Source organism: Simochromis diagramma, unplaced genomic scaffold (assembly GCF_900408965.1).
Source record: "Simochromis diagramma unplaced genomic scaffold, fSimDia1.1 OVJJ01000544.1, whole genome shotgun sequence".
NCBI classification, from domain to species: Eukaryota; Metazoa; Chordata; class Actinopteri; order Cichliformes; family Cichlidae; genus Simochromis; species Simochromis diagramma.
In genome coordinates this window covers 428,500-452,845 of record NW_024387370.1, presented here as the reverse complement: position 1 = coordinate 452,845, position 24,346 = coordinate 428,500, and the positions used below count along the sequence as shown (strand labels likewise).

Sequence of the window (24,346 nt, the reverse complement as noted above, 5' to 3'; positions counted from 1 at the left end):
GTGGAGGCCGCTGACTGCTGTTACTTTCTGCTGTACAGGTTCAACAGGGACTCACAGTCAGCCTGCTAGAACATTTGGATGAAGAGAAAAAGGAGGAAAAAGACTTTGAGGGACAAATCCAATAAGATCAGCATGTTTTTAATGTGGGAATACAACAGTTTCCTCCACCATGACACACACTGGAGCCTCTTTTTGCTCACAGCTTCACTGTTTGTCTCAAAGTTCAGTTTGGAGGCCAAAATTGTTGCAACACATTTGTAAGTTTGCACTAATTTCACTGTGTGACCCTTAATGGATGTAATGAAAGAATCAGTCAGTGAAATATGAAGCTGTGCTGTAAGTTTGGAGGAGAAAAGTGTCTGAGTGACTTTAATGAGGTGAACACATGAATACAGAGCACTGACTGACACGTACAGACTCCTTTAATGAGTCGCACACATTTTTGTGACTTCATGAAATGTCAAAAATGACACAACACACAACAAGCTGCGAGCACATTATTGTCTGTTTGCTGTTTGTGTGCTTTGTTTGCTGTTATGATAGCAGGCATACAGCCATGTTCTCAATGTCTCAGCTATCATTGATTATTGCTGCTTTTCCTCTTCTATTAGGCACTTCAACTCAATGAATGACACACAGAAAGATTTCATGACTGTGTTCTTCAAAATAAGGAGAATATGTTATCTGCATCTGAATGACTCATGTTGCCTTGTTTCTACTTTGTTTGCATATTTCTGCTTGTTGGAAAGGATTTTCTGAATCATTCAGTAGTTTTTGTAATAATAAGGACATTTAGCAAGACTTCAAAATGATTCTCCAACATTTGCTGTTCAGACTTGATCTGTTCTTACGTGTGTGATATCCAGAATGAAAAACTCAGCTCAGGTAATAAAATGGGAGCTGAGCAGACTGCAGGGGCTTCATGGTCTCTCCTTTGATTCCATTAAAGTTCATTTGTCAGCTCTGAGTTGAGGATTTGAGCTGTTTCTCTCACAGGTGAAGAACACAGATCCTTCCTGGAATCATTCTTGAAGCAGAGTTCATGCTTGTAACTGTCATTGTGTTATTAAAGTGAAAAGCCACAGCTAACGGTGTGGAGGCTGCAGAGCAGAAACCCACACAGCCCGTCTGCTGCAGGAGAGCAAGTTTGGATACAGTCAGTTTGTGCTTCACTCACACGGGTTGTTGTTGATCACACAATGAAAGTAGAATCAAACTCTTCATCTTCAAATCTTTATTATTCACACAAACACAACTACACTGTTTGACATTTGAAAATCAAACAAAAACTTGTGATAAAAATATTCCTGATGGTTTTTCTTACTACAATAAAAGTCACAATAAGTACAAAAAGAATTCTAACTCAGAGCAACAATACATGTAAAGATGTATTTATTTCAGATGATCTTCTAACTGTTGAAGAAAAAGGCAAAATAAGCACAACACATCATAACTAACATTTGTGATCAAAGTGATGAATGAGATGAATTGATGAGATGTGATGGTGAGAAAAGGCGAGCAGGAAACAGTCAGTCAGCATGTGTGCAGTTGGTGGACGCTCCCTTGTTTGTGAGCATCATCAGCAGAGAGAGTCCACAGCAGTACACCAGACTCTTCACTATCAGCACTGTGTACAGCAGGCAGAGCAGCTTCACCCTGCACTGAGACTGGAAGGACACTGAAGGACAGACAGACACAAAGAGACAGACAGACAGTCGGGTTATTCCTCTCAGATCAAGGAGAAAAAGTCCAAATAGAAACAGTCACAGCTTCTTCTTCAAGTGGATGAATTGATGTAGTGTTTGTGTCCACTTGGGGGCAGAAGAACTCCACAAGCAGCTAACAAACTGATCTCTGACATATTATGGTCTGTCTGCTGTTTGGTGCTGAGCAGCTAGTGTACAGTGGCTTTATCAGAGCTTGTTGGATGAAGATTTGATCAATTAGTGCAACTTTAAGAGCCTAAACTTGTTCCAGCTCCCTCATTGGACATTGGAGCTGTCCATGCAGAGAGGCAGCAGGTGATCTTACAGTCAGCTGGCTGCAGAGCTGGCAGGTCTGCTGGCTCTCTCTCTGGAGGACAGGAGGCTGCTGGAGCTGGAAGCTCTGAAACAGAAAAGGAGTCAAATGTTTGGAGCTGCAGTGAGAAATGTCAGTCCTCTGCTGCTCTGCTCTCTTTGACAGCATCTCCACATGAAGCTGAATCACTGCTGAACACAGTCACCAAGCCTTCATTACCTTGTTGTGTTTGGGCCTCCACTGTGCCCCCCTCGTGCTTCACCCAGCAGCTGTATTTATATGTGTCAGAATGGCTCCCATCAAGCATCCTGATGGCAATGGTGCGTCCCGCCTCTCTGAGCTCCAGCTGCTCTCCCTCAGCAGGGGGCAGCTCCTCCGCTTCTCCGCCGTTCTTCTTCTGTCTTTTCCAGGAGAACTGGACCAGAGGAGGAAACATGGCTGAGGCCACACACAGCAGGGAGCTGTTCCCCTCCAGGTGGGCTCTGGATGCTGCTGGGTACACGCTCACCACGGGCTTCACTACCTGCTCATCTGAAGTTTGACAGCAGCAACAAGCAGCACAGACACACATTCACACAGTCAGCAGCAGCTTCCAGCACTGCACTGCATTCAGTCTGATCCTGGAAACTACATGGACTCTGATCACTAAACTACTCATCAATACAGCACAAAGTTCACTACATACACTGGATTCAGCTTCATATCAAACACAGTCATCACCTCATGTCATCACGGCTCACACGAGGAACACTCAGCATGATTTTAAACTGAAATAAAATGTATTTCAAATATATTGTATTTTTTTTATTGTAATATGTTATATTTATATTTATACACACACACACACACACACATATATACATATATATACACATATATACATATATACACACATATACGTACGTGTGTGTGTGTGTGTGTGTGTGTGTGTGTGTGTGTGTGTGTGTGTGTGTGTGTGTCGATACTGTTGTTCAAAAATAAATTGATCATTTTTGACATTGTTCTGCACTAAACATAACACAACATTTTTCAACATGATTTAATTCCAACAATGAAATTTAAATTTTTGTATCAGTTTTTAAACAGGTGATTTTTAAATGTTTGAATTAATACCATACTTCTTTTTCAGATTTCATAATTCTTTGGTTTTATTCTGCAGTAACTGGAACAGCAATACATCTACTGTTTGGTTTTATTATGCGCTTTTCATATGTGTGAATAAATAATTACATTTAAATCCAATGAAGCAGAAACTTGAATCATGATTTTGTACCTTTTTTTTTTAACATAATATAAAATAATTGTCATACTTTATGTTATAAATTTAAAGTATGTGAAAATGTCTATTTATTTCTTCATTCTTTTTAAAGAATCGTTTACTGGTGAAGTTTTTCAAGTTTTTCTTTTCATTTGAAATTTAGACTCACACATCAAACAAACCTGACTCAGTAAGAACAATGTCATATTTTAGCCTCATTTTTTTTATTCCATATTACAAATGTTTTACACGTCCCTGATCAATATCTATGTCAATTTATATATGAATGTAATTGCAAGAAATCCTCTTTCATGAAGAAGATACATCTTTGACAACTAAATCTAAATTTTCTCTTCAGCATAATTTTTAATTTACAAGTTTGCTGCAACTTATTACAACATCAAATATGATCTTGTGTTGAAAACCAGCAGAATCACTGAGAGGATCAAATCCTAAATATTTGTAACATCACTAATATTTGCAGAAATAAAGAATAACTTTAGTTGTTCAGTGAGATTTCAACATGTTTTCAGAGATTATTGAGCTTTTCTTATGTAACAATGGCTGCAGATGAATTCTCTACTAATGATGAAAAACTAACATGTAAAGCCTGAAGCAGCAGAAACTGACTTTAAACACATTTTCAGCTTCTACAATAAAACAACTGAAGGAAAATAAATGTTTGTTCTTACCTGTTACAGACAGTTTAGTTCCAGAGCCAAAGATGAAGTAGCTATATCTCCCCACAGTGAGACAGACTGGTACAAAAACCTGTCTGCTGTTGAACGTGTCAGCTGAGGTGAATGAGTCCAAATGAGGAAGCAGGATCATATTTCAGCTCCATGATGTGTTTCTCTAATGTTCATATCAACATGACTGTCTCTTCTTCTCTTTTCTTTTAGCCACACTAGCAGCACGGCTCTGATCTTAATGTCAGTCTGTTGGTCAGTCCACTACTTTAGTCCACATGAAAATAGAAAATCACTATATAAGCACCAGTCCATTTATCCCATCAATGATGCACCACTACAATGAAACATGCTGCTGATAGGATCATGGTTTGGCCCATCTGGCTCACCATCATTAATCACACAATCAATTTTGAATTCTAGCAGCAAATTGTAAAGAAAACTATCAGAACATGTGTCTGTGAACTGAATCTCAGGAGAAAGTGGGCCATGCAGCACCACAATGACACAAAAGGAAAGATAGATGGTGGGTAGGCAGCAGAGGATCAGGGGACCATAACACCATCTTACACAGTTATTAACTAATGAGCTCATTGACTAATCTGAAACATCACTTTGATTTTTCTAACTGCTTCATTGGAATTTCAGCTCACAGTGGATCTGCAACATGAGCAGCTGAAGAGCTTCAAGAGCTGAGCTTGAAGTTCTAGCTAGGGCTCGCTCAGAATAACATCTCTCGGCACAAATTGGATGACATCTCGGGAAGGCACACTGCCGTGAGTTCTCAGAAATCGGCTCCTTGAGCACAATTAATGACAACATCACAGAACGCAAGTAGAACTGCTTTGAAATTCATATGAGTTGTTCGCACTAAAGTAAAAACCACCATCACTTATGCGGATACCCCTTCGGCGCCAGCTGCGGTCGCAAGGCTGGAGCCGAACAAAAACACCCTGATAACAACTGTGTTTAGTCTGTTCTTCCCATTCCATGCAAGGCCACCTGGGTTGGCTGGAAGACTGTTTACTTAGCCTGGCGGGGCGAAGGACACTGTCTCAGCTGAACTCTGGACACACATACATATACACTGATATGCACACACTGATCCCCTCTCCAAACGCCTTCGATGCTTATTCCCTTCCGATCCTGACGGTGGATGTCAGGCCCGGATGTACTGTCTACACTGGCTGTCTCTCACCCTTTACCCCCCGTTGCTCTTCATGTGTTTCTTTGGTGTATTAAGAGTTTTTTCATGTGCAGAGGTGTTTTTTCTGTTCTCAGACTGATCTCCCTGTTGGAGCTCAGTCTGGGGGGAGTTATTTTTTTCTCCTTATCTTTCCTCGTGTGGTGCTTTTTCCATTGTTATACCTCTGACCTGTCTTCCCCATGTGATGTTTTGTGTAATGTATGTATGGTCGAAGGGTAAGATGGCGCCGCCATTGCGTGCAATAGAATAGAATTCAACTTTATTGTCATTGCACATGCACAGGTACAGGGCAACGAAATGCAGTTTGCATCCATCCAGAAGTGCTTTAGTGATATAGATATATTACAATATATATTAGCAATAGTATAGATATGTGAGTATATTACAGAAATGGGTCTATTATGGTATGTTATAATGTACACGGTATGAAGTATGTTGTGAATATTCTATAACTATAAGTATGTACAGGCTGTAGTGAGTACAAGCTATGTACAGGCTATGAACAGGATATAAATATGAAAAACTATACAGAATATGAAATAAATAACTTTACAGAATCTGAGATATACAGCTATACAGAAATGGGAACTATGCAAGTTGTAAACAGTTGTAGGATTAAAGATTATCGAATGTACAGAATGATTATTTACACAGAGCTATACAGTAGTGCAGTTAAGATAAGTGAGGGTGTAGATAGTTTCTACAGAGGCTATATAAAGTGCTAGTGGTTGTGAGTGGTGGTTCAGTCCATGTTATTATTGTGTGTTTGAGGGTACAGTTGTCCATTGTGTGTATGTTCAGTCCATGAGTTTAACGTGGGTCAGATGTCAGGAGGCAGAGTTCAGGAGTCTGACAGCTGTGGGGAAGAAGCTGTTCCGGTACCTGGTGGTCTTAGTCAACAGGTCGGCAGCCTTATGAAATTTCCCCTTGTGGGACTAATAAAGGTATTTTAATCAATCAATAAACACACAGATGTACAGAAACTTTGGCAAAATGGTTTAAGGGAAACAACATCCAGTTATCAGAGTGATCATCACAAATCTGATCTCAGCTCAATAAAAAAACAAAAAGTTTCTGATGGAAGAAAAGTGACAGAGAGGCTGAAGTCTCCTTCACTTTCCCCTGTCATCACATCTTTGAGCGGGTAAAAGGATTTAACATCCAGCCTCATGTGTTAGACCCAGATTTCTGGTTGTAAAAAAGTTATGTTCCCTATGTCCTCGTAGTAAATCATCTTTATTTCTATTCACAGTTATAATCAAAGTATGATCCTGATCAATATGTTAAATAATAAATGTAGTAAGTAAAATAACTGCTGATCTTCTGTAAACACAGTGATTGGTGACGACCTACCAGAGGGAGGAGAGGTGGGGTGAGTGAGCACTTGTCAGAGCATAAATTGGAGCCTCAGAGATGTTCAGGTTCTGTTTCCAGCTGTCCTGTGAGCAGTTCAGATGATCGGATACCAGAAATTCACCTTTGGAAATTCTAGCAGAGACACCAGAGACATCAACCAGCTGCCCAGACAGTGGACATAGACATTGGATTTGGCTCCATCCATCGCTTTGGACTCCCATCATTTTCCTGGTGGATTGCAGCTTCTCCCAACACTGAGAAGATCTGGGGTCTCGCTGTTTTCCTGAAGTATCGAATATTCAAGGATTCCTGCTTTCCTGTTGGATTGTTTCCATTAGCACAAAACACTGAGATGAAACAAAATTCAGCACAAGATCTGCTCATTCTCTCCTCCAACCTCTCTCATCCTTTAAAATCAGCATTAGCTCAGAGCAGGTTCATGAGAGAAGTATGATTGATGTGATTTGCTTATTATTCTGTGACTGTTATTATCATTTAATTCTGCCTCTGCTTCTCTCCTGCCAAATAAAGTAAAATATCCTGTAATTACAGTCTAAATTGTGGACATACCCTTTTTAAACCTTTGTGAAATAGTAAAGGTAAATATAAGAATATTAATCATTTTATTGTAAACAGTTCTTAGAGGTTACTCCGGGCCTTTAAATATAACTCTCCCTTGGGACTGACTGTTCAGGCCTCTGACATCAACCCTGTTACTAACAAGTTCCACGATCTAGGGGGGAGCTGTCATACTGAGGGGACTGGTAGGATTTGACCTGCAAGGCTACTCAGCTCTTTGTTTCTTGTCAGTGGACAGAGGGACAACACCTGGACTGTGGTCATTAGAGCTGGGCGAGTCCCCTCACCCACACCGGCTCCATGTGAACTCTACAGACCAGCTTAACTATAATCAGCTGTGCAGATGTGAAACTGGTGATCGTTGGATCTCCACTTTTTACGGTATCTATAAAGCGCCTTGAGGCAACTTTTGTTGTGATTTGGCGCTATATGAATAAAATTGAATTGAATTACTGTGTGTGGCTGGGGTGTGTTCGTTACCTTTGTGATGGGGAGCCTTTGTCAGCAGCCTCCCAAGTTTCTGTTGCCCCGATCCACAATGGAAAAGCTCCTGCGGTGACTAGTTGCTGGCGCCATGTCTCGTAGGTCGCACACTTGGTGCTTGCCGAGGGTCCTGCAGCCAGTGTTCCCCTGGAATATTGCTCGTGGCCTCGCAGGTTCACGTATCCAGTGGATCCGCTGTGGATCACCTGCCCAGTGTGTGGGAGTTCTCTGGTGGACATGGAGCTGTTCTCACAGTCTCACGAGTTCGTGCTCGGTGCCCTCTCCATGCTCGCTGCTGGGAACATGCCATGCAGACCAGGGAAGCTCCACAGTCCTGCATACAGTGGGGCAAAAAAGTATTTAGTCAGCCACCGATTGTGCAAGTTCCCCCACTTAAAATGATGACAGAGGTCAGTAATTTGCACCAGAGGTACACTTCAACTGTGAGAGACAGAATGTGAAAAAAAAAAATCCATGAATTCACATGGTAGGATTTGTAAAGAATTTATTCGTAAATTGCCGGAGGCTCGTGCTCGCTTTATTTAATCTAAGCGTACCAGCCAACCACTTCCCGACATGCCTAAGGCTAATGTAGGGAAGGTGGATGCCTCACAGGCAATGGCAGAGTGTCCTCAATATGCTGTGTAGCCAGCTCCCTCTCTCGCCAGCCAGGGGCTACTGGAGGACAGCTATCAGGAGGACTTTGAGGCTGAGTCCATCCTCTACTCCGCAGGCTGCTACCTAAACCAGCTCATACTTTTTGAGGTTGTTAGGGCATTCACAGCTCTGGATATTAGGTTGGGTTGGCCTCCACCTGTGTGGAAAGTGTGGGGCGGCCAATCAGCTCTGGGGATGGATCCTTGGTCACCTCACGACAGCCTTCGTCTCCACGGTCAGCTTAGCGTCTTGCTGGCTGATCATAGCGACCTGCTCCGTAAAAATGTTTTGTATGTAAAAGATTTTAATGAATGGTTCAGTATTAGTGCAAATGTTCTCACTGTAACTGAAACACTTTAGAAGATTTTAATGATCACAAAAACCAGCTGTTGGTGGTGATATGATAATAAAGATAATAACACTCACCTTTCTCTGTAGATGTCCAACCAGGGTCACACACAACAATCCCAGCGTGTGGGAACATCATCTGTGGGATGTTCTCCTTAAAAATCTCTGTGTTGATGAGCTGAATAATGTGGACACTTGATGTGAAAAGAACACAACAGTCAGTCGTCTTTATCAGGTATGGACGAAGGAAGGCAGCAGAAGTCTTGGCAGAAGAGAATATCCAAGCTAATGGACATCATCCCAGTGGGCCCTGGTGTTGTTAACAGAAAATACAAAGTTACTGTCACATAAAATATAAGTTTAGAGAAAGTTCAGAGAATTAGATCCACACCTCTTCTAGTGTCACAGTGACACATCCTCATCTTTCAGAACAAGAACTCAGCCTTCAAGCTGGATTTGAAACTGTTGCATTTAATGACACAGATCATATTTAAAATACACATACAGGTACATTTATAACAGAAAGTTTAACCTCCACAAAAAGTTCAAAATAAATGACCAAGACTGTGACAAATAAATCAGCACAGCATAGAAAGTTAGCTGTTAATATGAGAGCTTCAATTTTAATCTGTTAACCACATGTTAACATGTTGCAGCTCCAGCATTTTTTAAATTTATCATTTTAAAGTATTAAAAAAATAATCTTACAGTAATGAGTCTGTGTCCTCTATGAACTATTAGTTTATTAGATTTATATTTCCTGGAGTGTTATTCCCAGGAAAGATTAGGATGTCAGCCTCTCTGACTTTGTCTCTCGTGAACTCATTTCTAATCTTGTCCAGTGAAAGTCTGAACATCTTCAGTTCGGCCTCATGTCTTTTTGTCAGAGCCACAGGATCCAAACCAGACATCACAGCAGCTCTCACCAACATCCTGTAAACCTTCCTTTCACTCTGCTGCTGTCCTTCTGTCACAGATCACCTGACAGTCATTTAAAGTTAGTAGCACAGTGTGACTGTGACAATGCTGCTCAAGCTTTCCTAAATTACATTCCAAGTTATAAACTGCTCAACAACATAAAGGGAACTGTGACAAAGTGGCTAGAACGGAATTAATTTGCCATTTGTCACTTGCATATATTGTTATTTTGTGTTCTGTTATTTTACAGTCAGCCATAATGCTTTAAGTTAGACATTGCTGGTGTAACTTCTCTTAACACACACTATCCCGGGTTTTGTTTGTGGTAGCAGTAGTTACATCTGTTACATCCATGCATGTGTTTTAAAGCAAACACTACTGACCATCAGGTCATCTGAATTTTCTTCTGTTTACAGGCACGTCTGGTAAATTATGTTTCTTTATGTTGCTTTGGTTATACTTACCATGGTGTCCATGTTGTGTATTCAGGTCCTATATGTGAGACAGGTGTATGGGAAGGGCCGCCCACTACTTCCTGTTTATATAGGGTCATGAGGTCAATGATTGCATCACTGAGTGTAACCAAATGGAGGGTTTTTCATTTTGTATAGTATTGTTTGTTTTCTTTAAAGTAGCCTTTTGAGTTATATTGTATGCAGTGTTTTACTTTACAAACCATTTAGTTGAGTAAATGAGTTTGTCAGTTTCATGCATGACTTTATTCCTGTTCTTTGTTTAGATTTGTATTATTTGGTTTGACCTATTTTGTTTCAATGGTAGGGACTAACGAGGTCAGGTGTGGGCAAAGTCTTGTATAAAGCCAGTGGGATTTTTGCATGCCTGATTAATTGTTTTATGGTAAAATGGAGATGCCAGCAATAAAATATGCTTAAAAGAACTTCAATCGTCTGCTAAATGCTATTTACTTTCACCTTCCTTGCTGCTTAAGTTTTGCTACATCACAGGAACACTTGGAGTTACATTGTGTTGTTGAAGGGTTCCCTTTATTTGTTGAGCAGCATATATTAAGATCATTCAAGCAGATTACTGTGAAGGACTTTAATGGTTTGCTGATGGATTCGCCTCCATCTCCTGTGTTCTTGCTGTCAGGTGGATCCTTGTGATCCTGTAAACAGTGATGCACCTGAGAGTCACAGACAGACATGTGGGACACAGACAGACCTCTTCCACAGCTGATGTCTTTAGTTCACAGGAGGAAAAATACAGGTGTGATAATGACGGCTGCATTCCAGTTAGCAGATCCTGCTTTGTGGATCAGAGTCAGTTTCAGCCTGCTGTGTTACAGTGGACAGCTACAAATAACAGGTGTAGCCTGACAGGTCGATCAGATGAAGGTTATTGGTTTGAATCCATGTTGAGAGGATGGTATCTATCTCTCTGAGATTACTTTTTTTTGTTCATAAAGTTGTTCTGAGACAAACTGCTGCTGCCTCCAGCTGACTGGTTCCAGGTGTTGCAGGTATGAATCCTCCTGATGGTTCAGTCTGAGAAGAACTGAAGTCAGAACAGTTTTTAAATGTTTGCTGGCACAAAAACACAACCTGACATCCAAGGTAAAATACTGTGATGTAAAAGTGGAACTACAGAGAACAGTGGTGATATCACGGCCACTGAACTGTGATTAAATAAATGTTTTAAAGAACAAACAGTGTGCTCTGTAGAGCTGTTTGATAGCCAGAATACACAGAAGTCCTGCTCTCACACTGACAGCAGTGATGGACACGTACAGCTTCATGATGGCTGCCAAACACACAAAGAACACGACAGGATCAACAACCTGTGAAACAGTTTTACCAGTTTTTATACAAAATGTCATCTCTGTCATTCTAACTGTAAGCGATCATTAGCTAGATTAGCCACACTGTATTAGAGGGTTGTTGCTAGCTAGCGATGCTGCACACCTGTTACTCCCGTAGTCTTTATGCTTCAATGATTCCACAGGTCTCATTTTTTCTTATCCTATTTTAGACGGAGATGACATCAGCAGCAGACTCCACAGAGACCCAGAGTTACTGTTAGTATCTGAATTATATGGATTTAAACAGTTTTAGATTCAGTTCACACAGAGCGCTCTACAGCCCGCTAACATGGAAAGTTTAAATGAAATAAAGCACACTGACAAAAGGTTTGATAGAAGTGTAGTTTGTTCTTTTCATTTAATAACAGGGCCCAAAGTCCACATTATTATCAACAGCTACATTCACCCTGGGGAACAACAAGTGAAGGTGACCATGAGGACCAAGCTGGGTTTCCTGGGTCCAGAGGTTTGAGAAATGTCCTCCCTTTCATTTATCACAGCTTCTGTTGACCCACGGAGGAAGACTCCTGATGTGTCATTTCAGAAACATCAGGAACTGAAGGTCACCGCAGGGATCAAGCAGAACTCGCCACCTTCACCAGCAGCTTCCTCAGAGGGAAATCTTCAGACCTCCACTAGACGCCCAAAATAGAAGATGGACAAATCTGCATTTCATGAGCAGTGTGATAGAGACCTTTACTTTGTGTGATGTTAGAAGTTTTCACATCATCCTCAGATGAAGCACAGAGACGCTGGACTTTTACATAATGATGTTATATTCAGTCCTGTAGAAAGTTACATATTTAAAATATACATTATCCTTTCTGGTTACTCTGGTATGAAGGACTCTGAATGACTTCATGGTAAAAAACACAATATTGGCAAAACACAGTGTTTGTGAATTCCAGATTAAAGTTTTTAGTTCAACATACAAGTGACGACCTTTGACCTTCATCAGGTTTTATTTAATTGTGTCAGAGAAAATCTCACTTTATGCAGCTGACTACATTCATGTTTAAAACAGAAGCTGTGCAGGTCTGAGATCAGCAACTTTCTGAAACACCAAACTGAGTTAATATTTATGCTCCTATATAGTGACACAGTTACATGGATGATGAATCCCTTTGACTTCTTGTCTTTAACTTTATCAATCAAACAGCTGCAGCTTCCACTGACAAAGAGTGAACATGTAGGAAAAGACAAAGTCTTATATACTAACACATTACATGTAACTTTGTGAACAAAGAAGAATAAATCAGACTGATCTTTAACCTGAATATTTCAAACAAATTCAGTAGAGTAAAATCTATAAATAAATATACAGTCTGTGCTAAAAAAGTCTTCAAAGGAAAAATTAAATATAAACTCTGACTTCAGCTCCAAACGTCTGTAATATGTTCCAGTGCATCAATGTTGGGCTTTGTTATTTTAATGGTGTTTCTTGTATTTTGTGGACATCAGCTGTGTCAGTAACAAACACATCAGAAACTGGAGCTGATGTTACAGTCTGTGAGTGAAGAACACTGTGAGAACATGTTCAGTCCTCAGTGATTCATCTTCAGTTCAAACTGTTTAATCTGCTGTTAATGATTAATGAGGGATTATTGAAGTGCAAGTTTGGTGCTACTGTCCTTACAGATGTGGAGGCAGAAACATGCTGCTGTTTATATTTAATAATCAGTTCTGTACAGGAGCTGAAGGAGAGTCCAGCCTGTCGCTCTTACAGTCTAACACTCATAATAAAAGTACAGTAACGTTAGTCAGAGACTGATCGGTGACTTTTCTGTTTCTCATATAAACGTTTCAGCTGCAGGTCTGAACATCCTTCAGTTCAGTCAGAGCAGCAGAGCTAATGTCTGAACTACAGCACTGACTTTAATCAGCATTCAGGCTCACAGTGATTTCTTTAGTCAGGGTAAATTCACTCATGTGCACTGACAGCTGTCACTGCATTACTTTAATGCTGAAGAAATCTTAAAAAATTGAGGATTCATATAGTTCTGAAGCCTCAGCGCTCCTGTTCCATTACTCTCTTGATCACCTTTTATGGTTAAAAACAATTATCATCACGAGGAGCACACATCATTCCTAGTTTTCATCCTTCATTGTACAAACTGTGAGCAAATATAAGAGATGCATATGTTGTTGCCAGAGGGCCACTCAGTAAACATCACATCTGTTCACATCTGGCTGTAGAGCTCCACCCACTGTGGGTTCAGGCTCCACTGTAATAGTTCATGTGATAATATTACAGGTTCTCTGAACAGGCAGGCTGTGGAGTGACAGGAGAGGAGGATGTGACGGGCTGTCCTTTCACAACACAACGTGACAACAGTGAGTGGCTCGTCTGTCTGATCTGAACTAGTGTCTTATAAAACAGTGAAGGCTGTTGCTGCCATTCTCTGTAAATCTGAAGGGTCTCATAACAATATCACACACCATCCTTGTGCTACGTTTTTTTTGTTTTTTCCCTTTTTTTCCTTTTAGTTATCTAGATGCATGCAGGAGGTCAAAGAATGGTTCCTGAGTAATTCTCTTGTTTTGAATGATAAGAAGACTGAGACTGTGGTGTTCAACAGTAAAATCCCTCGTGCCCAACTCGGTGCTGCCCTGGGTTCCTTTGCTAGCTCTTCCTGTGACTATGTCAGTAACTTGGGTGCACTGCTGGATAGCTCGCTCAAACTCGATAAGCAAGTGTCTGCTGTAGTGAGATCCAGCTTCCACCAACTGTGCCTTATCTCTAAGGCTATGGCATTATGTTCCGCACGAGCAGTGTTGGGGAGTAACGGAATACATGTGCCGCAGTTATGTATTTAAAATACAAAATATGAGTAACTGTATTCCGTTACAGTTACCGTTTAAAAAGGTGGTATTCAGAATACAGTTACTTTGTTGAAATAAATGGATTACACTGCAGTACTTTCCTGTTTCATCTTGTCGCGGGTCAGGACTGTTTGGGTTTTGTTTGACAGCTACGTTCTGTTGTTCCAGGCGGCAGCGTTACGGTTGCCATGGTTACAGGGCGACGCTCTCTCTCTCTCTCTGCGACTGTGTGTTTCCTGGGTGAGAGAGCGCCTTTTCGTTGTTGTTGTTGTGCTAAGCTAACAGGCAGAATGCTACAAGCATAGCTCTAAAGAATGTAGCATCATGGGCAGTGTAGTCCGTGTTGCAGGGAGAATAGACTGCCATACACGTTATGTGTCTGTGAGCGAGGAGGGAAAAAAAGGGGAGTGGAAAGGTACGAGTTGTCATCGAGGAAAAACGGGAGCTGGAAGCATGTAAATATAATAATAACCACTTCAGCCAAGAAGAGTGCCTGACGAGCCCAGTTGTAAGTAAGCTATTAAGACTCGACTGTACACCGTGTTCGTGTTTTCCTCCGAAAACAATAAGTTCCGTTGGAGCAGCCTTTCAACGCCTCTCTCTGTCTCTCGCAAGAAAAGTTGACCCACACAACAAAGTAAAGCTATTTTTCGGCTACGAGCCGACAGGGACCCCGCCGTATTAGTCAGAGGTCCCTTTACTACAGTTCGGAGTCGCGGACCTTCAGTAATAGTAATAAATCACACAGCAATAGTACATTCACGTTGTTGTAAAAAGCATGATAATATATTAAGTAATCCAAAGTATTCAGAATACGTTACTGTCATTGAGTAACGTAACGGAATACGTTACAGAATACATTTTGGGGCATGTAATCTGTAATCTGTAATGGAATACATTTTAAAAGTAACCTTCCCAACACTGCGCACGAGGACCTGGAGAAGCTTATTCACACTTTTGTGACCTCCAGGTTGGATTATTGTAACTCCTTGTACTACGGTCTTCCCTCTTCTCTTCTTCTTAGACTGCAAACAGTCCAAAATGCAGCAGCCCGCCCCTGGACTGGAACCAGGAAATTTTGCCATATTACTCCTGTTCTAGCTAGCTTGCATTGGCTGCCCATAAAGCACCGTATTCAATTTAAAATATTACTCCTTACATTCAAAACTATTAATAAATTAGCGCCAAGTTATCTTAGTGAACTTCTCAAATCACATACTCCTGCTAGAACACTCAGATCTGCCACTCAACTACTTCTGACCCGACCCAGATCTCGGCTGAAGTCTCGGGGTGACCGTGCATTTGCTCTGGCTGCCCCGGTACTGTGGAATACCCTTCCTCTCGACCTCCGCGCATCTGATTCCATTGCACTGTTCAAATCACGACTAAAAACCCACTTATTCAATCTTGCCTTTCCCTCTAGTTAATATTTCTTTTATGATTTTATATCATGCACTTTTATGCTCATTTAAATGCTTGTTTGCTCTGTACCTGTTGCTTTCCTGTGTATCAGTGACAGCTACCTGCTTGCATACTTAGTACTTGCTTTGGTCCTATTTCTATTATCCTCCTCCTATTCTCTATCTTACTTGTTAAGCACCTTGGCATACCCTTGGTTTTTAAGTGTGCTTTATAAATAAAGTTTATTATTATTATTATCTCTGTGCAGCTAACCTTGGAGGAAACACTGAGGACACCAGAAACACAAGAAGAAATAATAAAATCAAAACAGGAACCAAAACTAAATGAAAACACAAGAATTATAAACTCAGCACATAAAACAAACAAACAAAACAAACAGGCAATATGGCCGTCATATCATAAATGTGTGTTCAGTCTCCTGTAAATGGACAGACTCTGTTTTGAAAAGTGCAAATCAGTCCCAGAACAACAGCAAAGGAGCTTCTGAAGATACTGAAACAGGGACAAGGTATAAGTTTACTTCACAAGTTTGCATGAAGAAGAACACTAATGTGTTCTAAGGTCATCAGTGAGGAAGTGAACAAATAGACAAAAACTGCAGTTTAAAGAAAGCAAAGTCAAGTTAGTAGAGCGACCATCACAAATCTGATCTCAGTTCAGTAAAAATTTATGGAGAGAAGCAAAATTGAACAAAGACTCATAAAAGCTGATTCAGTTCCAGCATTTCTGTCAGGAGGACTGGAACAAAATCCCAGAAACTTCCTGTGATTAAATGACTAAGATTCAATTTGAGGAAATGAAGTCATGTGAGTTAAAACTGGTGAACGAGAGTGTTTTACATGGAATCACTTTTTCTGCTGTTAAATCTGTGTGTTTGATCCAGTCAGACTCTGATTCTTCTTCAGCAGCGACGCTGGAAATGAAATGAAGCAGCCAAAGCTGCTCAAATGTGATTGGTCAGGAAACAAAAGGAGAAATCTTGTCCTTTGATTCCAGATTTGACATATTCAGATACAAAATCAGTTTTTTTCTATCAGAGAGAAAAGAAGGTGACAGAAAGATGAGGCACCGTGACTGATTCATCCTCTATAAACATCCACAGGAAACTGATGGAAACCTGTCCAACAAAATCAGCGTCCTAATGAGCCGCTGCTAGAAGGACAAAATCCTGACCTGACATCAGTCCAAGTGTCTGGTTAAATGTACTGAAAGGTGTTAAAGAACAAGTGCTGCTGGAAGAGTTTTCATGAAGAGAACATTAACACTGTGAATGAGGGATGGACTTTGATTCAGTTTGACACAATCTGTTTTTCTTTCACTTTGAATAAATGTTTTTGTGGGACTGAGGATACATTTGTTTACATTTGGAAGTTTGATGTCATCTGTTCCTCTTGTTTCTGTCTTAAAACAGGATGAAAAATCTGTTTAAACAGAAATAAATAGAATTGAATTTCTGACAGCAGTAAATCCAAATACAACTTTATTTATAAAGCACTTTAAAATAGCACATGACCAAAGTGCTGCACAGTTAATAAGTTAAGAACAATAGATAAAATGAAACTGCAAAGAATAAATAACTAAATAAATAAATAAATAAAACATACAATCAACTAAAACAACAACAGAAATAAACATAACATTAAACCAACATCTCACAAGGTGTCAAAGGCCAGGGTGAAGAGGGGGGCTTTCAGGAGTGATTTAAAAACAGGCAGAGAAGAGGCCTGCCTAATCTTTAAAGGCAGATCACTCCACAGTTTTGGAGCTGCTACAGCAAAAGCATAATCTCCTCTAAGTTATCACTCAGTCCTGGGTACATTCAGGAAAAGCTGATCAGAGAGTGGGTGGGTGTATATGGCTGTAGCAGCTCAGAGAGATACGATGGGGCTAGACCATGGAGAGCTTTAAAAGCAAATAAAAGAATTTTAAAATGAGTCCTAGAAGAAATGGGCAGCCAGTGAAGTGAAACTAAAACAGGGGAAATGTGCTCAAACTTTCAAGTGGGAGTTTAAAGATGAGCTGTGGCATTTTTCACCCTCTGTAGATGAGTAAAGTATGACACACTGACCCCAATATGAAGTGCATTGCAATAATCCAGCCGAGTGCTAACAAAGGTGTGGACCACTGTCTCAAAGTGCTGTTGTTAAAGAATTGGCTTTAATTTTGCCCTTTGAGCTGAGAGAAGCTTGATTTTACTTAATCTGACTGTCAAGCTTCAGTTCAGAGTCCACTTTGACCCCCAGGTTTATGACAGTTGGCTTAACTGGGCCAAGGTATCTAAATACAGATTGGGGGTCTCAGTCGGGCTACCAAAAACCATTCATTGAATTTTAAAAAGTTAAGAGACATCCAAGCTTTAATGTCATCAACACACTGGATAATGGCTGTACAGGATAGATCTGACAGTCTTCAGCAATGATCTGTTTTCTCAGTATAAAAGCAAGAGGGAGCAGATACTAACAAAGGAGGAGGCTGCTTAGAACTGAGCCCAGTGGGACACCACACAAGAGGGGAGCACAGCATGATACATGGTCACAGAGACTGACACAAAATCTCGCTCCGCCAAGTAGGACGTGAACCACTCCAGTGCAGCGCCTTCAATGCCAACCACTGCTCCAAACGAGAGATTAAAATAGCATAACTGGCTGTTTCAAATGTAGCTGTCAAATTTAAAAGGACAAGAACAACACAGTCACCAGCATCAGTAGCTAAAATATGTGATTACAAACTTTTAAAAGGGCGGATTTAGTGCAATGAAAGGACTTAAAACCAGATTGGAAAAACTCTAAAACATTTTGCTTTTTCAAAAAGGCCACAAACTGTCTCTTTTGTTTATTTACAAGTATCTCAGTAAATAAAAATCTGAGCTCAGTATGTTTGTGACTCTGAGATGGAGGTGAAACATGTGAAGCTGGGCTGTGGTTTACTGCTCTCTTCCTGTCACAGACACTGTTTGACATCTGTTCATCTGTTGGTTTTTGTTCAGGCTGCAGGGATCATTTCTCACTGTGGGTATCAACTTTAACACAGGAGCAGTAGTAGGTGGCTGAATGATTTAAATTAATATCCTTAATCACTAACTCCCAGCCTTTCCCTTTATTTACACCTGCGAAAGTACTGTTCTCAAAAACAGGAGGAACTTCACCACTATCTTTATGAAAAGCAAAAATTAATTTGAATGTTTCATTTTCTTTCTTCTGAAGCCAGATTATATAATCATCATCACACTGTTCAGTCCCTCCACAGCTGAAGGAGACACTTTGTCCAACTCTCCTGGTCAATGTTAAATCGTCCTGAATCAGCTGTTCTGCTGCCATGGTAACCAGTGCTGTAGAGACACAGACAGATAGATGAAGGTTAGTGTGACAGTGTTTGTTACAGGTTGACTTTGTTGGCTCCTGATTGGCTGGAAACACTCACCTGAACACAGACAGCACAGAGCAGCAGCTGGGAGGAAAAGCATTTTGTGCAGTGGTGTTTCCTCTGGTGAACCTGGGGAGAAGTGGCGCTCTGATGCAGCTGAGGCCAAACAAGGACGAGCCGTGAGATCAGACGAGGGCCACGTGGTTTCTAACAGGTCCTCAAAGCTCCCATCAGCCCCTGCGGCCCACAGATAAGACTGCTGCTGCTGATTGACAGCTCAGCTGAAGCTGCTGTGGTTTCATCGTCTTCATTTCAATCTGACAGCAGATCCAAAAATCTGGGTCACATGATGCACAAACACTCAGAAACATTCATGTTGCTGTGAATTTACTAACACACACTGTTATCTGTGGTTTTCCTCTTCATCTAACTTGTTGAACATCTTCACCTTTTCTTTGTTTTTGTGAATCAAAATGAATAAATAATATTCACAGCATCTCATTTTTAATTGTTCTGTTTTGTTGACGACAGTTTTAAGAATCATTAAAATGATGATCATCAATTCTAATATCTATAAACAGTAATAAAAACAGGGCTGTGTTTCACGTCAGCTTCAGCTTCATTTATTTGTAGCCATGGTTAGATTTCATTTGCAGCAGGCAGTCATCCACCTTTACACACACATTTACACAACAGTACAAAAGTAGGAATATTTGGAAACATCTCTGTGATCTCTATAAGACAAAAGGATGGGAGAGGCTGGTGTGGTCTCAACACTGTTCATAGTGTTTCCTTCAGTGCTGCTGACAGCGTCTCACAGCGTGGTGTGATACGTGACACCTTGTAAATGAGTCATTTACCTCAGAGCCGATTTTTAGGCTCTCGCCTTTAGTTCATGTTTGTTTTCATCACTCGTTGTCGTCACACCGAACCTCCTGTAATAAACTTCACTTCATTCTTCGCCATCGAGCGTCTGAGTTCTGTCTGCGCCTGAGTCCACTCCTCCATGACAACATCTGTTTCATATTTGGTCTTTTTCACTTCATAGTAAATCACTTAACTTGTTATAGATTATTTACCCTGACATAAAACACAAATCTGTGGAATAAATCTCATCAGATTTTATATTTGCATGTAAGATTTTAAAATCACAGATTCTTTAAAAGCATCACTAAAGTTCAGCGAATTTCTAATTGATCCTCCTGCACTTGTGTCAAATATGGACACGCCTTTGTCCTCATGAAAGTTTGCCTTCACTCAGACCCATGCCCTGCTGTTCCTACCATGCCAACATACAGAAACATGTCAGGCAATGAGTTGGAATAAAGTTGAATCAAACCTTGAAACACAGAGATGGATGATATTTTATACCTTTCATTTATAAACAGTCAAAGCAGACGGGGTCATTTTTGAGCCCAAAGGAAAACCTGATTATTTGCTGCCAGTAAAAAACTTGAAGTCGTTTAAAAACAGCTTCCTACATTAACTTTGACATAAACCCGTCTGTGATCATCTGTTAAAGCGACCGACTCTGGTTGTGAAACAATAATCACAATAACTGATCATTTCATGTATTTTTTACACTGAATTGATCGACAATTTATACTTTAAAAAACACTGAAATGAAGTGGGGACATTTGTGACCCTGAGGACCACAGGTGTGTGGAAATCGGGACATTATGAGGGTTAAATCTTAATATTAATATCAACAGAATTTACAGCACAGCGTGGCTGAACTTAATAAATATTCAGCACTGGTTAAATCATCAAATTGATGAATGTTCTTTGTTTGACTTTGTTTCTCTGTGCTGCTCTTAATTATAATAATTATGATTTGATTTCAGTTTTTAACTCAATTATATTATTTGTATAAATTGTACTAGTCTGAATAATTAAGCTGATTAATCAATGACACATTTTGATGAAACATTTTACATATTTATAATTATTAGAAAAAGATGGAAAGATGCTCAACATCCATCTGAACTGATGGTGTTTTGTGAAATTGTTTTTACAAATCTTGTCTTAATTTATTCCCTTTTTCAGTGTTTTTAAATCATAACGGTTCAACTTGAGTTCTGTGGGATTTAATGTTTAGACTTCATCTTGTGTTTGTCTTTTGTGATCGTACTAAACATCAACTGTGTAACAGCTCTGAGTTCACACTTTGTTTCTCTCACACACATGAACACAGATGCTTCCTGAATAACTTGAAGCAGAGTTCATGCTTGTAACTGTCATTGTGTTATTAAAGTGAAAAGCCACAGCTAACGGTGTGGAGGCTGCAGAGCAGAAACCCACACAGCCCGTCTGCTGCAGGAGAGCAAGTTTGGATACAGTCAGTTTGTGCTTCACTCACACGGGTTGTTGTTGATCACACAATGAAAGTAGAATCAAAGTCTTCATCTTCAAATCTTTATTATTCACACAAACACAACTACACTGTTTGACATTTGAAAATCAAACAAAAACTTGTGATAAAAATATTCCTGATGGTTTTTGTTACTACAATAAAAGTCACAATAAGTACAAAAAGAATTCTAACTCAGAGCAACAATACATGTAAAGATGTATTTATTTCAGATGATCTTCTAACTGTTGAAGAAAAAGGCAAAATAAGCACAACACATCATAACTAACATTTGTGATCAAAGTGATGAATGAGATGAATTGATGAGATGTGATGGTGAGAAAAGGCGAGCAGGAAACAGTCAGTCAGCATGTGTGCAGTTGGTGGACGCTCCCTTGTTTGTGAGCATCATCAGCAGAGAGAGTCCACAGCAGTACACCAGACTCTTCACTATCAGCACTGTGTACAGCAGGCAGAGCAGCTTCACCCTGCACTGAGACTGGAAGGACACTGAAGGACAGACAGACACAAAGAGACAGACAGACAGTCGGGTTATTCCTCTCAGATCAAGGAGAAAAAGTCCAAATAGAAACAGTCACAGCTTCTTCTTCAAGTGGATGAATTGATGTAGTGTTTGTGTCCACTTGGGGGCAGAAGAACTCCACAAGCAGCTAACAAACTGATCTCTGACATATTATGGTCTGTCTGCTGTTTGGTGCTGAGCAGCTAGTGTACAGTGGCTTTATCAGAGCTTGTTGGATGAAGATTTGATCAATTAGTGCAACTTTAAGAGCCTAAACTTGTTCCAGCTCCCTCATTGGACATTGGAGCTGTCCATGCAGAGAGGCAGCAGGTGATCTTACAGTCAGCTGGCTGCAGAGCTGGCAGGTCTGCTGGCTCTCTCTCTGGAGGACAGGAGGCTGCTGGAGCTGGAAGCTCTGAAACAGAAAAGGAGTCAAATGTTTGGAGCTGCAGTGAGAAATGTCAGTCCTCTGCTGCTCTGCTCTCTTTGACAGCATCTCCACATGAAGCTCAATCACTGCTGAACACAGTCACCAAGCCTTCATTACCTTGTTGTGTTTGGGCCTCCACTGTGCCCCCCTCGTGCTTCACCCAGCAGCTGTATTTATATGTGTCAGAATGGCTCCCATCAACCATCCTGATGGCAATGGTGCGTCCCGCCTCTCTGAGCTCCAGCTGCTCTCCCTCAGCAGGGGGCAGCTCCTCCGCTTCTCCGCCGTTCTTCTTCTGTCTTTTCCAGGAGAACTGGACCAGAGGAGGAAACATGGCTGAGGCCACACACAGCAGGGAGCTGTTCCCCTCCAGGTGGGCTCTGGATGCTGCTGGGTACACGCTCACCACGGGCTTCACTACCTGCTCATCTGAAGTTTGACAGCAGCAACAAGCAGCACAGACACACATTCACACAGTCAGCAGCAGCTTCCAGCACTGCACTGCATTCAGTCTGATCCTGGAAACTACATGGACTCTGATCACTAAACTACTCATCAATACAGCACAAAGTTCACTACATACACTGGATTCAGCTTCATATCAAACACAGTCATCACCTCATGTCATCACGGCTCACATGAGGAACACTCAGCGTGATTTTACATCATTAAATTAAATATTTGTTTGCTGATATTTTAATATATTATTTATCACAAATGTACGCATATATAGATTTGTCTTCAAACTATTTAAATTATATTTTCCATCTTAAACACAAGTTTTACCAGAGATATTAATAATTCAACATGATTTAATTCCAGCAATGAAATTTACACTTTTGTATCAGTTTTTAAACAGGTGTTTTATTCCTGTTTTAATCAATACTATACTTCTTTCACAGACTTCACAATCCTTAAAAATGTTATTGGAATAACTTGAAGGGCACTACATCTATTATTTAGTTTGATTATTGTTTTTATTTTGTTTTGATTATATACGGTGTATGTTTGAATTAATGCACAAATTAAATGTAATCAAGCTGCAATTTGAATGAGAATTAAATATCTTTTTTCAACAGTATAAATTAATTCATCATTATTTATAATATAAAATCTAAAGAATCTGAAACATCATGAAAATTATTTTTCTGAAGAAATATTTACTGAAATATGATCATTGTGGAATTTTTTCTACATTTCTAATTTAGACTGAAAAATCAAACAAGCAAGAAACACAAACATGACTTTAACAATTTCAAATGTTGTTGTTTGATCTATATTATTTATTATTTATATTTTTTCTTCACTGTTTAAACACTTTGTGTCCCTAATCAGTATCCATGTCAATTTATATATTAATATATTTTTTAAAAAAAAATCACAAATAGAATCTATCTTTGAATATTAAAAACATGTTTACATTTTCATTAATATTTACAAATCTGCTACTGTATTATTTTAACACCAAATATGATCTTGTGTTAAAAACCAGCAGAATCACTGAGAGGATCAAATCCTAAATATTTGTAACATCACTAATATTTGCAGAAATAAAGAATAACTTTAGTTGTTCAGTGAGATTTCAACATGTTTTCAGAGATTATTGAGCTTTTCTTATGTAACAATGGCTGCAGATGAATTCTCTACTAATGATGAAAAACTAACATGTAAAGCCTGAAGCAGCAGAAACTGACTTTAAACACATTTTCAGCTTCTACAATAAAACAACTGAAGGAAAATAAATGTTTGTTCTTACCTGTTACAGACAGTTTAGTTCCAGAGCCAAAGATGTAGCTCCATCCTGTTCCTCCCACAGTGAGACAGACTGCTACAAAAACCTGTCTGCTGTTGAACGTGTCAGCTGAGGTGAATGAGTCCAAATGAGGAAGCAGGATCATATTTCAGCTCCATGATGTGTTTCTCTAATGTTCATATCAACATGACTGTCTCTTCTTCTCTTTTCTTTTAGCCACACTAGCAGCACGGCTCTGATGTTAATGTCAGTCTGTTGGTCAGTCCACTACTTTAGTCCACATGAAAATAGAAAATCACTATATAAGCACCAGTCCATTTATCCCATCAATGATGCACCACTACAATGA

At 40.0% G+C, this 24,346-nt stretch overlaps 2 protein-coding genes and 2 long non-coding RNA genes across 4 annotated transcripts; all 4 read right to left on the bottom strand.

The window, feature by feature from the left end:
* Nucleotides 1–1,370: 1,370 nt before the first annotated feature.
* On the bottom strand, nt 1,371–4,386 carry LOC120718834. The gene is made up of 4 exons (XM_040007556.1): nt 3,970–4,386; nt 2,239–2,550; nt 2,032–2,106; nt 1,371–1,678 (listed from the first exon to the last, which is right to left on the bottom strand). The coding sequence occupies exons 1-4, from the start codon at nt 4,106–4,108 to the stop codon at nt 1,530–1,532; spliced, it is 675 nt and encodes a 224-aa protein (XP_039863490.1). The 5' UTR covers nt 4,109–4,386; the 3' UTR covers nt 1,371–1,529.
* Nucleotides 4,387–6,812: 2,426 nt separating this feature from the next.
* Nucleotides 6,813–7,919, bottom strand: LOC120718838. Its single transcript, XR_005692572.1, has 2 exons — nt 7,589–7,919; nt 6,813–6,846 (listed from the first exon to the last, which is right to left on the bottom strand). It is a non-coding gene; the product is annotated as an uncharacterized LOC120718838 (long non-coding RNA).
* A 214-nt stretch (nt 7,920–8,133) lies between these two features.
* Nucleotides 8,134–10,507, bottom strand: LOC120718836. The gene is made up of 3 exons (XR_005692570.1): nt 9,979–10,507; nt 8,675–8,906; nt 8,134–8,518 (listed from the first exon to the last, which is right to left on the bottom strand). It is a non-coding gene; the product is annotated as an uncharacterized LOC120718836 (long non-coding RNA).
* A 10,986-nt stretch (nt 10,508–21,493) lies between these two features.
* Nucleotides 21,494–24,322, bottom strand: LOC120718833. Its single transcript, XM_040007555.1, has 4 exons — nt 24,001–24,322; nt 22,362–22,673; nt 22,155–22,229; nt 21,494–21,801 (listed from the first exon to the last, which is right to left on the bottom strand). Exons 1-4 carry the CDS (start codon nt 24,140–24,142, stop codon nt 21,653–21,655), a joined length of 678 nt encoding a protein of 225 aa, XP_039863489.1. The 5' UTR covers nt 24,143–24,322; the 3' UTR covers nt 21,494–21,652.
* Between the last annotated feature and the right edge of the window lie 24 nt (nt 24,323–24,346).